The sequence below is a fragment of the Neodiprion pinetum genome, chromosome 2 (assembly GCF_021155775.2).
Source record: "Neodiprion pinetum isolate iyNeoPine1 chromosome 2, iyNeoPine1.2, whole genome shotgun sequence".
Classification (NCBI taxonomy): Eukaryota; Metazoa; Arthropoda; class Insecta; order Hymenoptera; family Diprionidae; genus Neodiprion; species Neodiprion pinetum.
The window spans coordinates 171,240-187,347 of record NC_060233.1 but is presented as its reverse complement, the minus strand read 5'-3'; the positions used below and the strand labels follow the sequence as shown (position 1 = coordinate 187,347).

General features: G+C 38.5%; 2 protein-coding genes across 29 annotated transcripts; one reads left to right on the top strand and one right to left on the bottom strand.

Moving 5' to 3' along the window:
- The first annotated feature begins 495 nt into the window (after nucleotides 1–495).
- LOC124212427 (proton-coupled amino acid transporter 1) lies at nucleotides 496–13,435 on the top strand. Of its 19 annotated transcripts, none has more exons than XM_046612432.2 (13): nucleotides 561–754; nucleotides 868–1,410; nucleotides 1,508–1,581; nucleotides 1,682–1,939; nucleotides 4,961–5,067; nucleotides 5,851–5,973; nucleotides 6,845–6,995; nucleotides 7,139–7,269; nucleotides 7,679–7,763; nucleotides 9,013–9,288; nucleotides 9,693–9,871; nucleotides 9,956–10,128; nucleotides 10,762–12,204. In XM_046612432.2, the coding sequence occupies exons 5-13, from the start codon at nucleotides 4,964–4,966 to the stop codon at nucleotides 11,010–11,012; spliced, it is 1,473 nt and encodes a 490-aa protein (XP_046468388.1). In that variant the 5' UTR covers nucleotides 561–754; nucleotides 868–1,410; nucleotides 1,508–1,581; nucleotides 1,682–1,939; nucleotides 4,961–4,963; the 3' UTR covers nucleotides 11,013–12,204. The 19 variants fall into 19 exon arrangements, with proteins under 19 accessions (XP_046468398.1, XP_046468388.1, XP_046468399.1 ...); XM_046612444.2 differs by lacking the exon at nucleotides 561–754 and adding an exon at nucleotides 12,852–13,435 and having other exon boundaries at nucleotides 762–1,410; nucleotides 10,762–10,935; XM_046612436.2 differs by lacking the exon at nucleotides 561–754 and having other exon boundaries at nucleotides 762–1,102; nucleotides 1,230–1,410.
- On the bottom strand, nucleotides 10,767–16,061 carry DEF8 (differentially expressed in FDCP 8 homolog). Of its 10 annotated transcripts, none has more exons than XM_069133359.1 (12): nucleotides 15,858–16,060; nucleotides 15,685–15,763; nucleotides 15,291–15,534; nucleotides 14,895–15,186; nucleotides 14,525–14,695; nucleotides 14,280–14,363; nucleotides 13,889–14,130; nucleotides 13,256–13,491; nucleotides 12,894–13,114; nucleotides 11,891–12,038; nucleotides 11,148–11,455; nucleotides 10,767–10,960 (listed from the first exon to the last, which is right to left on the bottom strand). In XM_069133359.1, exons 3-10 carry the CDS (start codon nucleotides 15,519–15,521, stop codon nucleotides 11,908–11,910), a joined length of 1,608 nt encoding a protein of 535 aa, XP_068989460.1. In that variant the 5' UTR covers nucleotides 15,522–15,534; nucleotides 15,685–15,763; nucleotides 15,858–16,060; the 3' UTR covers nucleotides 10,767–10,960; nucleotides 11,148–11,455; nucleotides 11,891–11,907. The 10 variants fall into 10 exon arrangements, with proteins under 10 accessions (XP_068989460.1, XP_068989461.1, XP_046468379.1 ...); XM_069133360.1 differs by adding an exon at nucleotides 12,518–12,781 and having other exon boundaries at nucleotides 11,891–11,967; nucleotides 15,685–16,059; XM_046612423.2 differs by adding an exon at nucleotides 12,518–12,781 and having other exon boundaries at nucleotides 11,891–11,945; nucleotides 15,685–16,059.
- Nucleotides 16,062–16,108: the final 47 nt, after the last annotated feature.

Sequence of the window (16,108 nt, the reverse complement as noted above, 5' to 3'; positions counted from 1 at the left end):
GTATTGGGAGCGTATAAAAAAATTTGCATCGTGGAACTCGACATTCCTGCCGAGTAGAAAAAATATTTCACCGAAAAAGGTGAATTAAGATACATCTCAAGTTCCTCTTTTCCATCAACTATTCAATGCGATGTAGGTATGTGATATTTTCGATGCCATTCTGAGTTGAACATCCTTTTTCTCTGCCCCTTCAAATTTTTTCAGTCTACTTTCGGCGGTTCTTACGCCTCCAACATAAACAGCTGTATGATGTAATCGGAAAGGAATCTTACAACCGGCAATATGATCAACAATTGATCGTGATATTCACGATCAGTGCACTTTCTACACAAGTTGTTGCGCTTACAAAGACGCAGCACCTGCACTCATACATGGACATACATGGACAGGTCTGCTTACACCGAAGCAGTAGTACGTGACCCAACAACCGCGCGTATTTTTAAAGTGAATGCTCTGCAGGTGGGGCGACAAAAATTCAGTCAGTCGCTGCAACGTCTCTTATTGTCATTGATTCTTAAGCTCAAGTCGACCACGCGACCAACTACGATTCTCAAGTCAGTATCTCTCGCTGTGGTTCAACGGAAATGTAGCATTTCGATAAATCTTGGCAGCAATTTTTTGTCCTTCGAAGCTTTCTTTTAAAAAGTTCGTTATACGTCGTATCGTACCGACACAATTCGGTGTATAAATTCAAGAATGTGCGGTTAATGAAAGTGCCAGGCAGACGCTGAGACACGTATAGGAATGATACCTGGTATATTAACAATTAGTATTGTGCCTGTAGGCGACGGTACAGCGTGTACATATATCACTGGCGCGCGACTTCTATTGTACGTATAGATAACGACTAGGGCATAATCATTTTAGGAACGTTTTGGTTCTGGCTGCGGTCAGTGTGGTGCTGAAGCGCGATATGTCGGATTTATTGCTCAGCCAATCTGGGTCCACGGTCTTGGAGAGTGATTTAAAAATAAACGTCCGCAGTTGTGCAAACAGTGCGTTCTGAATGATTCACCGTCCATTCCGGTCAATTTCAAAGCATAATAAATCAACAGTCGGGCTAATAAAATACCTGTAAAACCAGTGTTATCTAATACGCGAGGTAAAGCGCAAATATAATTTTTCTTTCAAACGTAAGTTTAGCGAAGACTAGAATGTTTGCCGAGCGGCTGATCGCGGCTGGTATTCGTATAATTTATAAGTGAAAATTAATCTTTTCTGTTAAACAGCTCAAAGATTTGTTATAAGAATGTGCAGAATCTGAGCCGTGCGAGTACATGTACGTCCTTCGTCAAGACTTTCGAATTCCTTGTTTTTGTCGCTCACTGACTGATATTCGTTAAATTGAAAGCACACGCATACCTGACTACAAGTCTTTCCCATTCGCTCTTGGCCTGTCGCGGCATAAAGGTAATAAATAACGTAATGTATGCTTTCGGCGCACCGTTATTAAACGTACAATGGTAATTCTTGTTCGATGAAATATTCTTACTTTCGTAATTGTAAGTTTGCAGTGCGAAGAGCATTCCAAGTCACACCTTACGGACACACGAAGAACGTGTCTCGATAATATTATACGAGGTAGGTGTACATATAACTTAGCCTCTTGAACCAAACTAGGTGAAAACGTAATTTTCCATCGAAAATAACAATCTCCTTGATATACCTACGTACTATATAGATATTATGTATGTGTGTATACGTATACAATACGCATATACGTGTAGCCTCAACTTTCATCCGAAACCTGCGGGATCGTCGTAAAACTGGTTTTACCTGAAAGTCGGGCTTCGCCGCTCTTAATACGGTTATCTTTAACAGTATCGTTGCAATTCCGACGATATTGCAGAGATTCGTAAGATAGCCGTCCGCTCGTATTACCCCTGACAGCGGATATATCTTTGGCTGCGCACGCGGATACGTGCTATTGAACAATACGGTAAGAAGAAACTTATTCGCCTAAAAACATAATTTTACACGTAGGTATACCTATTTGTCTGGCGAAATAGCGATAAGTCTGGATCATTGACGTAGGATCCGCGAATTAGCGACAACGGACAGGCTAGTGAGTAAAGCGGGATGATCATCGAGCCAGAGATGATGTTTGTTAAACAATAAACGATATGCTTCGTTTATTTAGATGCACGATAAGAACCGTATCGCAAGAGATCAGTGAGACAACTGAGGTTTTACAAAGGCGAGGGAATGTGTAGATAGATGACACGCGGGATATGATTTCGAGACAGTAGACGACACGTGAAGTACAGAGCTGAACTGTTTCGAGTCGCGACACGGGCAAGTAGCTTGATTTCATGTAAATACGAACAGGTAAACATTGCACGCGAGTGTGACTAGATACTTAATATTATATCTGAAAATGATTTTGAACAGCGAGTGAAATGAGACGGCAATGAGCGCGAGATAATACTTTCGTTTGACTGTTACATAGGTACTTTTTCGAAACACTATTCATGTATTGAATTTTGCGATTTTCAGCCACTATTATGGCGCTTATATACGAACGCGATCCGCACGCGCGCTGCAAATGTCTCCTGGCGTGATACGAGCTTAATTTAGACCAGACAACGCAAAGTGCACGAAAGTATAAAAGCATTCTAAATGACAAGCGTCATTGAAAATCTTCATCAGCCGCGGGCTTGTCAATCACTTGGGCCATTAATATCGTTCTTGGCGGTAGCGATTGTAGTACCTACTGTTTTCTAAACACGCCATAAAAAAGTACGTATAATTTATAAGCGTACAAAAAACACATACCTACGCATATCGTTCACTTTTAAATTATTTTGCGGTGTTTGCCCTGTATACATATACATATATATATATATATATTAGGGTGCTTTTTTTTTGGACTATTTTTTTTTTTTTCGGTCCCATCGCGAAATTTTATTGGAAATACAACAAAAAAAATTCCCTGAAAGATTAAGCCCTTAATATTAATATTAAGTGCTCGCCCAAGGCATGTCAAGATTTCCCGCTTAAAATACACGTCAACTTTAATTTTTTTCTTTAAAACATCTACAGTTCAGAGGCATTCTATGGTGTAGTCTAGGACGTCGGTAGGTTTTCTTCGGAATGAAATGCTCTACAAAAGTGCTCATTGCGGTGAAGTCGTACGGGCCACCCAAACCCAATTTTTTCATGAAATTCTTGTTTTTTTGCCCCTATCTCGTAAATGACAAGAGCTACAAAAAAAGAAATGTTCAATAAATTTGTACATTACATTATTTGTACATCATTACAATTACAAGAGCTACAAAACAAAAAAATATTCGACAATCAATAATTCGACAATTTAACTCAATAATTCATGAAAATTCCATACTTCCTCACCTTAAAAGCCCAATATCTCAATAAATACTGATGTTAGCAATTTGGTTTTCTGAAAGTTTTTTGTAGAAAATTAAATTTCCTACAAATTTGTTAAATATTTTTTTTTGTAGCTCTTGTTATTTACGAGATACGGGTAAAAAAAGACAAGAATTTCATGAAAAAATTGGGTTTGGGTGGCCCGTACGACTTCACCGCAATGAGCACTTTTGTAGAGCATTTCATTCCGAAGAAAACCTACCGACGTCCTAGACTACACCATAGAATGCCTCTGAACTGTAGATGTTTTAAACAAAAAAATTAAAGTTGACGTGTATTTTAAGCGGGAAATCTTTACATGCCTTGGGCGAGCACTTAATATTAATATTAAGGGCTCAATCTTTCAGGGAATTTTTTTTGTTGTATTTCCAACAAAATTTCACGATGGGACCGAAAAAAAAAAATAGTCCAAAAAAAAAAGCACCCTAATATATATATATATATATATATATATACACAACATTATCAGTTGTGAAATTGAAAAGTAGATGTACAGCTTAATAATTTCATTTCGGAGTAAACAGTATTTTTTTAAATGACAACGATAGAAAACAAACATTACGGGAATGATAATAACTTGCGCAAACTCTGTGTCGTGCGACAGAGAAGTTCGAAGGGAAGCTAATTGTAAGTACCGGTCACGCAGACGTTCCGATTAACTTTCAATCATCTGGCATACAGTACCACTTGCATTGCTCGTAAATGCATTGCTTCCTTCAGCATCTGACGAATCGTCATTCAGATCGATCCGATTTCAAAAATAATTTGCTATCGAACTTCGTTGTTGATCCCACGAGCAATTTTTCCCATCAAACGTGAATTTTCATGCCTACAAGTTCCCGTACTTTACGACAATTAGTCTGGAGGGTAACGGAATTTAAGTTTTTCAACTGGTTCTTAAGTCTTTTACTGCGTACATAGCTCTGACACTGCGGTACTCCGATTGATGTGAAATAGATAAGCATAGAGAATAGTGATATTGTGGGCTATTACACATGTCGTATCTTTATGTATATTACTATAGAAACGTGAAGGTAAATACCAGTTTAATTAAGATGAAGTCTGTTATAGATAAACATATGTGATATGCTATCTCTGGATGAGGAAAAATTGTGCTCATTTATTTGAGTTGGTAATCTCAAATTTTCAACACCGACATGCGTTGTTTATTTCAACTCGTATATGGGATAAGTCGCATGAACCGTTTAACGCTGCAGGATAAATACTCGGGTCAGAATAATGTGTAAGACATCTTGTACAATTTATATCTTCGTCGTAGCGATTGCGCAATAATTGTAATTTTTTTTTTTTTCTATTACCAACCATAGCTTACGTCAGCACAGAAAACACGTAGTATCGTACCACGAACAATGAATGATTATTCCATTGTAATTGTAGTTATACATAAAATGTTACAATTGTCAGATACCCTGATTGAAATATATATCGATACATTCGTGATATAGATCCTACGTAATATTCGTTTGAAAGATATAGCGTGTAATTGGAATCATCAACGATACATGTTGTGTAACATGTGTGACATGACAAACTTGTCACCTCAAAATTCCAGATAATGGAATTGCGCAGCAGTCAGAGGAGTATGCCACCTGTGAAAAGCTCAACAGCCACCAACCATGGATACGAAACTACCTTCGAAGAAACCACCAAACCAGTCAGGTACAACTAGCGACTATCCCACGGTTGATTGTGAGCTAAAAATCTGCGCGTCTCCATCCGTAACGGTCGTTCTGATTGGTTAAATCGGTTATTTTCTCATCGTCATTGTACTTAATTAACGACCCACTCGAGATTCATTAATTCAATTCTGACCAAGTATCTTTCATTATCCTACTTATACAGAGATCCTTCGACGTATGAGTATACCTAATGTATGTGTAGAATCGAGCTCACAACATCATCCCGCAGTTAGTTATAATTCTCGTACGCTGTCGTTGATAAAATGTTAAAAATCGACTGTAAAAATTTTTAAACAAATTATGAGTCAATTTTAGAACCAGAGAAGCAATAAAGAAATATCAGTAATCAAATCGCCGATGCGGTATATAATGTGGTAGATTTTTAACACGTATGAATATAGAAGAATCGATTAAAAACATGGAAGAAATTTTTTTTTTAAATATGAAAAAACGTAGGACCCACTCCGAACCTTGCGTGAAAATGTTTAATTTCGGAAATCGAATGTTTTTTTTCTTGTTCCATAAAAATCAATTTGAGTGATTTTGATATTGGTCTTCAAAAATCATAGGGTAAATACGAGCGATTGTAAAAAGATTGAACATTTTCTTCGGAAGCGTTTCAGGAGTCATACTAACGTCGGAAAAATCCTTGGTTAAATTTAAAAATGTTATGGTCAACCGTTTACCGAGTCGGCGTGGAATGCCCCATAGACAAAAGGTATATCTCATATTCTCATCCAACTATGTGTGTACTGTATAATAGTAACGATGAGTACGGAGAGTTTCAATCGAAGGATCCGATTATGGTCGTTTCCACGCACAAAGGGAATAATGCTTCAGGCGGCGGAGCGAGTCCTCAGAGCGTCAAGGTCGACCATCCAACCTCGTGAGTACCTATTCAACGTGAATTATGTCATAAATTGCCATATTAAGGGGGTGCACTTCTTGGGCGGACTACAACGTGGAGGGTCTAAAATCATGCCTAGTTTTAGGTGTTTTTTTTTTTTTTTTTTTTTTTTTTCAAGAAATCGAAAGCACCTAAAGCTACCAGAGTTTCGGGGCGTTATTTTTCATAGTTTCAAGAACATTTTCGAACTTTGTTATTGAAATTAATAAGAAAATGGCGGCATGGCGCATATTCGTAGCGAACGACTCCGAATTCGAGGGCTTTTGCGGTGGCGCATCTCCTGACATCGCTGCAGTCCAACTTGTAACAGATAGAAAACATTCTTTTGATTTAAAAACAACTTTTCGAATTCGATCTCGTAACCCAAATATACAGAAATTTTTTCTCTTCAAATACATACGATTACGAACGAAAAATTTCATTTTTCGACAGAAAAATCGTTGAAAAAATTTGTGTAAAAAAATTTTGGGATTGAAATACAAAAATTTTGCCGTTAGTTCAAATCGTTGAACAAGTTTTACAGATTGTATCAAAATTTCAAGTCAATCGGATAAAAATTGACCGAGGAATCTGCGCCACCGGAATAAAAGCGAGGTCGTTCGCTACTTACATGCGCAATGCCGCCATGTTGTTATCATTCCAATGAAAAAATTCCAAAATCTTCTTGAAACTATAAATAATAAAGCTCTCGAACTCAAATTTCTCCGAGTGTACTCGTTTTAAAAAAAAAAAAAAAAACTTCTAAAAATAGTTGTGATTTTAGACCGACCAAGTCGTGCCCCGCGCCCCTTAAAAAAGAAGTTGAAATCGAAAACGACGCATAACGGCGTGTACATACATTTGGCTTCAGTTACATAGGGACGCTGATGCATCTATTCAAAGGTAACGTCGGTGCTGGAATGTTCGCCCTTGGAGATGCCTATAAAAATGCCGGTCTGATACTGGCACCACCGTTGACCATAATCCTTGGCGTTATATGTGTCCATGCTCAACACATCTTGGTGAGTGGATGACAAGCTACTCGATCAGGTAGTCGTACATACCTATGTTATACATATGTCTACGACACCAATAATCTTTGGTCTGATTGAAATTTACTTCCGTGCTGCGCGATTATATTATTTTTTACAAATGTCGTGCAAAGCTTCGTTGCAGCGAAGAAATGTCTAGGCGGCTCGGGAACGATGCTGTGCAAAATCCGGGCTTTGCCGGAACCGTGGAACTATGTTTCGCTACAGGGCCGCTCAAGTTGCGGAAATATTCCACCACAATGAGGTAATTGATATACCAACGCTGCACATTGCATAGCTAGCAGGTATTCTCTGAACTATAAATCGTCGGTACCAATTCAGAAGTACGTTACAGGTATTATGCAAGCTTTAGTAATATAGTTGATCATCATTCTATAAATACATGTATGTAATAGGGCCTGCATGCGCGCCAATTATCGGTAATCGATCAGCAGGTGCCAAAATTTTGGTTTGGCTGCAATTCCGATATGTCGTTGAGTAAATGTATCGTATAACCGACAGCTCGTTTGCCGATAATTGGCGAAATGGGCCATAGGTAGTATACCCGGTCTACGAGAATAACAAACGCGTGGTACCATCTGCCTTATGTCTGCACGTATATTCGTTCGAATTTATAACATAGCTCGTTCATTTATTATTATTACTTGTTCCAGAAAGTTGGTCAACTTATTCCTATGTACGACGCAACTAGGATTTTGTTGCGTTTACTTTGTATTCATTTCTTCAAACGTGAAACAGGCGAGTATAACGACTATGGTCTAATTACCGTGTATTCATTATATACGGGGCTTACGACTTGAACTGGGCCACCTTCAGACCTCGTCACCTTCGATTTTGTTTTTTTTTAGGGATTAGTTACACCAGCCGAGAAGTAACTATATTCTTAGTCTTTGTCAGAATTGTTCGTATCTCCGTTCCGGAGGTCTTAGGAGACAAAATTTGGCGGTTCATGAAATTCGAGAATATTTTATTACTGTTTCGTCTTGAATACAACGTTTTGAGAAATAATGCATCGTAATTTTATGAATTATCGTTGTATTTTCAAAGGAAAAGCCAAAATTTGCTCAGTATTGTTGTTTTGAAAAATTTTGAAATGCTTTTTTGGAATTACACAAATTTTTTGTCTCCCTCCAAATGGAGAAATTTGATTCCCATTTACCAAGAAATGTTATTACACTTTTTATCGTTTTATCACAAATCACGATATTTATGAAAGTGTCGAATTTTTTTCCCGATTCTACGCATTTTTCTCATATTCAATAAAGTCTTCCCGGAGACTAAAAAGTTCGACTTCCACTTACCACAAAATAATTTGAAATATTTATATTTTTTCTCTGCGGTACACGGGAATGCACGTGAAATCGGATTCTTCTATCTATGGGAAGAGTTTATTCAAAGTGAAATATAATGTTTAAAAGCCGGTTCATCAATCAAAATCTTGTTTTCGTTCACACGATATTTCAGCTCGAAATAAATCCACGGATCGAAAATTCTCGAATTTGGTACACCGCCAAATTTCGACTCTTAAGAACTTCCGTACAGGAAACCGAAAGGTTTTGACAAAAATCGAGGACGGTTCTCTCACTTACAAACAATGTAACAAAATCGAAGGTTTCGAAGTCTAGAGGTGGCCGAATCAGTTCACGTGAAAAGCCCCACTGTATACAAGTATGGGAGTTGCAATATATCCTCATTGTATCTGTGTAACACAGTTCGCAAATAGAACAGATTTGTTGGAACAACCCAATACTTATTTTTATCTGAGCGAAATTTAGGAATATTCTACTTTCGAAGAATAGATTGCGTTCGAATTGCAAATAAGTACGGCGACAGTAACTGCTTATATTCAAATCGAAAGAAAGGTGATTGTGGAATATCTTGAATATCGTTGAGTAAGCTGTAGCCCGTACACGAGAATTAAAAACACTAGTTTCTATGCCTCGTTTACAAGTTCGACATATCTGAGTGCATGGCATCCGTTCGATAGGTGATGGACGTACACGGACTAGAATGGGACGTGCATGTGCACATGGCTGTGGTGCTTATTCCAATACTTCTCACTACTTGGGTGCGGAATCTAGAATACATGATCCCGATATCCTCGGTTGCGAATTTCCTTATGGTGGGAGGATACGCTTGCACGATCTACCTTTTATCGTACGACTTGCCATCGATTACACGGGAACGTAAATACATCGCATCTTGGAATACACTTCCGTTGTTCTTTAGCACGGTTATCTACTCTTTCGAAGGTATCAGTCTGGTGAGTAATTATCAGTGTACCAATGGCGCATGATGAATAACGTGAGGCATATTACCTACTACAATATGTTCGTAAAGACGAAAGGCGATACGAATTTACGTACCCAATTGCAGAGCAACCCGTGCACAGTAAGAAAGCTTCCAGCGCGAATATTATGTAGATAATGTACTGCATATATGATATACTGCGGCGAAAATTTAATTGAAGTTTATAGTTTATACAATATCGGGCCTTGTGACTAAAATTTTTAACGACTTGTCCGCCGAATTTGACAATCAAACCATCAAATTGCAAAGTACTCTCGTTTATCAGAGTTCTACAAGAAGACACATATGCGATTAACATCGCGTGTCTGAAAGTAGTGTTTCATTCAATACCGTGTGTAATTTTAATGCGTCGCGCAGGTATTGCCTTTGAAGAATGAGATGAAGAAGCCTCGCAACTTTGACAAACCCCTGGGTGTATTGAACGTAGGGATGGTTCTAGTGTCAGTCATGTTTGTTTCGACAGGTTTTCTAGCTTATCTCAAGTATGGTGATCTCGTTGAAGGATCCGTGACCCTAAATCTTGACAAAAAGCAAATGTGAGTTCAAAATTAGATGCAAAATTATTTTTATCGTTGTACGTAATACCAGGCCACGTGTAAGATTTTCTTTATTTTCCGCAGATTATCCCAGTGCATTAAAATAGCCATCTGCTTGGGAATACTGTTCTCATATGCCCTACAATTTTACGTGCCTGTTGAAATTATGTGGCCGTTGATAATTAATAAATTTGGGCCTTTTCGAAGTCCTGCTGTTGCTGAGATTGCCTTTCGGTCAGCTCTCTGCATTTTTACGTGTAAGTATGCCTCCAGGTACGGAGAATTATTCGTGTGCGTGTTCGGTAGTCCGTAGAGTGATGGATAGCGGTAACTGTCGCTAATCTTTCAAGTATATTCCTTATGTAGGCAGAGGATTTGTCGAAGCGGGACTTCTACACTTACGGTTCAAGCCAACTAGTAGATGAGAACTACTCGGTTAACATACACACGGCACGAAGTCACCTCAAGCGGCTTGAAAAGCCCGCTTCGAGAAATCCTCGTATGATATATGTATGCATATTATATTATGACAAAAATTCCCGCATGCGATATATTGTACGTGTACACGCATGATTATACATGTATAATATACGAAGAGGTATACCGTGAGGATTCGGTAAATCAGGCCACTTTTCGCACTGAAGATGGATGTAAATCCACAGGAGAGGCACAGTCGTGTCGACTCAAGGTGAGTTGGCGTCCCCGTTAACCGAATCCTCGCCGTCGCGGCGTCGGTAATACCTACAGACGAATTTTTAAAATGTAGGTAATACAGATTAACTAGAAAAGACCGCATCATGCAATTATCAACATATAATGTAAAAATATTATTGGCAGTTGAATCTGCAATTATAATAATTTATAACAACCATTGTTTCTCTCGGCCGCAGTCGCCCTGGCAGCGGCTATCCCCCGACTCGACCTAGTCATATCTTTGGTGGGTGCTGTAAGTAGTACCGCGTTGGCGTTACTATTTCCTCCGATCATCGAGATGGTAGTAGGCTGGCAGGACTCGACCCTTAGCATCTGTACCTTTGCCAAGGATATCCTGATTATAGTAATAGGTATTTTCGGATTTTTCATGGGAACCTATGAGAGTATAAACTCTATTATTCAGGCCTTCCACAATTCTAACATTTAGGTCGCATTACATAATTGGTACATAAACGCTATACATTTCTCTATGAAGGACATGTGCGTATAAGAGTTTAGGTTAATAAAAAAGGAATGTTTCAGCATTTTTTGATATAATGTTATGAATAAAATTAGTTTTTACAATAGTATTCCACGTTTTTCTTTTTCCCATTATCATCCCTGAGTTGAAGTTTTGTTCAGAATTCAATGAACTTTGTGTTCTTAGTATCTATACAATCAATCACTCATAATGTGCCAGATTTAAATATTTGTGGCAGGGGGTGCTTTACGGCATGTAGCTGGGCCAGGCAAATTAGCAGATTATCTTGTCAAAATCTGTATTTCGTTCCGTGATGTGCGTAGTTGATTTTCTCAACCTCGGCTACACTGTTGCTCAATGAAACCGATGGCGGTGACATGACTAGTTACTCAAGTTCCTCGAAAGCTTCTCTGAAAAATGTTATGAAAGTCCAGATCAAAGTATATACTCACTGTACATATTATAACATACTCAGGGATTATCAACAAACTGCCACGAGATAAACACACGTTACGACTGCACTTTTTTACTGGACTAATTTTTGTTCGACTGATTGCGAGAAAAGAATTTTTTCAGCTGTATTAACATCTTTGAGTTAAAACAACCAACAAACCAGAAGTCCCTTTATCGAATCTATGATAATTTATTCTTTCAACACCCCATGACCTTATGAATTATAGCACGTTAAAATCGCGATAAGCATGCACCAATACTACACCGACTGGGCCTATATCAAATTATTCTACACAAAATTCATATAACAGATAGTTAAAAAGTTTCATGAGAAAAAAGCACCACTTTTATACGTGCATAGAGTAGTGTATATCAAAATAATTAGTTCGTACTTTTTCAATTTGTAGAGTTATGTAATAGAGGCTCTGAAACTGCCCTCCCCCTCTCCTGTAACAAGACATACATAACACTGCCCTGAGATTATGTAGTTTACGGACGGCCCCTCTGCACAGTACAATGTGTACTTTAGATTCAGAATGTCTAAGTGGGGACAATTGTAGAGCTTTAGAACCACGAGAAATAATTATATACACAAAGTAAGGTAACTTTATACGGTGAATCTGTTTTGAAATGTGTCTTTCGAAGCCACACGGTCACTGCCTGTACACGCATGCACATTTACCCAAGAGCATTTGTCTGCTATACTTGGCTCAGGAAAAATTTGTGGATTTATTCGCGCAGCTGATGACAGTATGGCTTGGAAAGACACATTTCAAGAAAAATGCTGCGTATATATATAACACTAAACAAGCAAAGGTCGTATACAGTGTGCTCCAGAACTAACAAAACAAATACAGAAATTTAAAAGATTAATAGTAGATGTCCAGATGACTAAATTGACCTAGAGAACATGTTATCTACAGAGCAACGTTTGCAAAATATGAACGGTTAAAAAGTCGCGCTAGGCGCTCTCAATTTCAAACAAAAGTATTTTTAGTGTCAAATTTTATTAAAAAAACCTCTCGTTAGAAGAAGATCTCGAAGTTACGTCGTCTAACTTGGATACACAGTTGAGCTCGATGAAGTAGAAACTGAAGCATTGACTCGAAGATGTTCATCTACCAGGCGCGACTGTTTAATCAGTCGTATCTCGCCAATGCTGTTTCAGAGACCACATGTTCTACAGGTAAATTTCTCAGTGAATTCACGTAGCTTGGCACTCTCTATTATTCTCTGCATTCAGTTCTAGGACATCCTATATGTTTGGTCCGACTGCATTATCCCTTAAACAGTAGATTAAGTTTAGGGTTCCTGCTTCGTGCGATGTTAGCTAACCTTCTGCTTATATTTTAGGGTTGTCGATAATCATTTGAGAAACTGTGAACTCGGAAGTACCTTTCGTCTCATCTATTTGTGTGGAAACCTGCAAGTTACCGTCTCCCTGCCATTGGTTTAAAGCAAGTCGCTTCTGAATACGAGAACATTTTGAACAATGATGATTGCGCTTTGCCCAACAAGCACGGTGATAGACCGTCGAACACTCAGGACATGAAAACGAACCAGCATCCCAAGGATATATCACCTCATCATTACCGCATAACTCGCACAAATGCCCCCTGTGGTGTAAAATAAATAATGAAAGATGACAGCATAGTGCAATAAATTGATGTTAAATATTATCGGAAAGATACGTTTTGAGAATTGGATACGTATTGATTAAATATGGTAAATACTCTGGCAAATGCATTTTTACTAACCTTGCTCTACACAAATCACAGTTTTCTGCGACATGTTTACGCATAGCATCATGCGCAGCTCGAATTTCCTCTATAAGCGTTCCATTCTGAAGATCGATCAAATCTTTGATTGCGTAGCTGCCGGAATTTTCTACCATGTGTGACCGCAAGCCAGCACGCCATGGCAATCCTTCGTTATCTGCATTTGGGCAAAATACCAAGTACCGTTTAATCATCTGCAATTCTTCACGTAGCTTCTAAAATAAAAGTATAAATTAAAATGAGGAAACCTGATACTTACAGGGCATTCCACGTCAAGTCGACCAATTGTTTACTATCGTGGGTCTTAATGTGCCAAAGTGATCGAAATAAAATGTGCTATTCCTGGTATTTTTTTCAGATTTTTCCTTAAGACGTTTTTTGACGACTTTCAAAAATTAATGCCAAAGACGGATTTTTCAGAAAAATTGAAAAAAAATCTATTCAAGTATTTTTGAGGTTAACCTACACCCGCAAAAAATTTCGGGCAAAATAAAAATATGAGAATCAGGACTTTGTCGAGTTGACATGGATCGCCTACAATTGTGTGATATTTATCACACAATCACAATTTCAAGTATTTTCATTTCATGCTACACAAAACGTCAATTATACCTTGACCAGTGACAAATCTGGAACCAATGTGAACAATTTTGGATTTAGCTGCTCTAGATTCAAGACTGGACGCTGTTCTAGAATTTCCAACAGCTGAGCAGCTGCTCGAGACACCTTTCGAGGTTCCATATCCCAATTTCGAATTATGCGGGCAGGTATGGGAGCAGTAGTATTCCAATGGCAGCGTTGACAATAATACAACCCAGTATAGTCGCAAAGGCGTGGTTCTATCCAGGCAGCCTCTAACAAAAGAATACCAAACTATTGTATCAACAGTCAAATTCTGTGTGAAATCAACTGAAACAAGTATATCGGATTAACAAGATACAAGCATACATCATTTCAAATTTAACGTGTTAAATGCAACAGTTATGCAACCCTTAGCGTATACCTGTGTATTTGAAGGGACTTCCAAAACACGACAGAAATAATCCTTTGGTGAAAGCTTGCAGGAACAAACAATGTATCAATTTATCTACGGAAGTAATTTATTGCACTATAATGTCTGAACGGAATCAATCCGATTCTTTTGAGTTCATCATTGCAATCTGATGTATTAATCAATAGGTAACTTTAATTTACTATTAAGTCAAACCATCATCTTAGATGTGCATGCATTAGATTTTACTTGCTTACTAAACGTTATGCTGGCATTGCATTCGGCGCATCTGTACAACTGTGCTGAGAGACCACGCTCGGGGCATATATCCTTCGTAAATGTATATCCACCAGCTTCACTGGCAACAATATGCGCACAGACTCGGCAGGTGGCGGTTAGACACTTCGCATGACAGCAAAATCCACAATCTTAAACGTAATACTATTGGTTTGATATCAACGTTTACAAAAATTTATATACAGTATTGTAGAAGGCAAAATAATACTTTGACATCGAATTTGATCATTGAAAAATGATGGCTAATTATAAACAACTGAAATAAACAAATATATCGCTTCAAGCCCCAATGCTCGAATGATTAATTATAATTCATAACTGCGATCTTACCATTACACATATACCAGGATTGAAGCATTGTCCACACAGCAGCACTGCAATTATCGCAATAAATTGGCCCGTATGTGACTGCATGATTTTTTCGCGGTGCCAAATGATGTCCTAGAATAACGCAGGTTTCTAGTAGATTCTCAACGGATACTTCTCTTAGTTCTTGAGCCCGCAGACGTAATTCAATGAGACGTCTGACGAGCCACTTGCGTTCTTCACTGCATTCTGCACTTTCCATCACCATTTCTTTACAACGTTTGACCATTTCCCGCAGATCCGTTGGCGTGGCATCCTGTCACATATTGATTGTATCGATCACATCATAAAATGGTAAATGATTCTAAGCATTTTCTATTGCATTGATAAATTTGAGCATTCATAATACCAAAGACTTACCCTTGTCAAAACGAGTTGCGTTTCAATGGATCTCAATGTAAATGGTGCGGCACATCTACCGTCAGAACTGTCATCGGCGTCACTAGTGATATAATCAGACAGAGAGGATGGAGTGGAAGCACCAGTTCCACATCTATGACCCGGGTCTTGCTCGAATTTCTTGTCATACTCAGAATCATTCTGACTTCTAATGTCAACCATATTGGAACTTGGCTTCACATGTACTGACATAAGTACGTATGCGCTAAAATGCAACGTATACGTATACAATGAGGCTTATTCCAAACTTTTATCAGCCTATGCTTGTCATACAACAAAGTCCAATGAAACGGTGATGCAAGTGACAGAGCTCAATGTTTTTGGATTCGGTAGTATCTTTACAGTACATGCTTACCACGGGCCGAGTGCTTACGGCATCGTTACGGGTAGGATGACGTAACCTCAACATCGATTGTTAGTTGTTGTAATGGCTGAAATTTGAACACAAAATAGTTTTCAAATACGAACGGTGAAATTTCGATATGATCACTGTGAAATATTGTGTAGTTGCCATTTTCAACTTTCCTGTTTTGGTCTCATGAATGTTTTATTACGTCACGTTTGTGCTATCACTTTATCCTGGCAAATATACAGATAGTGCTCTGCCGGTAGAGTCCATAACACGGTAGTCCATAGACTTATTTCGCGCACAGTCTCTTATAATTGTTTTTCAACAGGATGTTATGTTGTATGTAATGAGATGGACACCAGTGGACACTTTGTACCTCCCACCCCTGCCCAACCGCCGACTCCCCCCTCCACCCGACCGGCAGACTGAT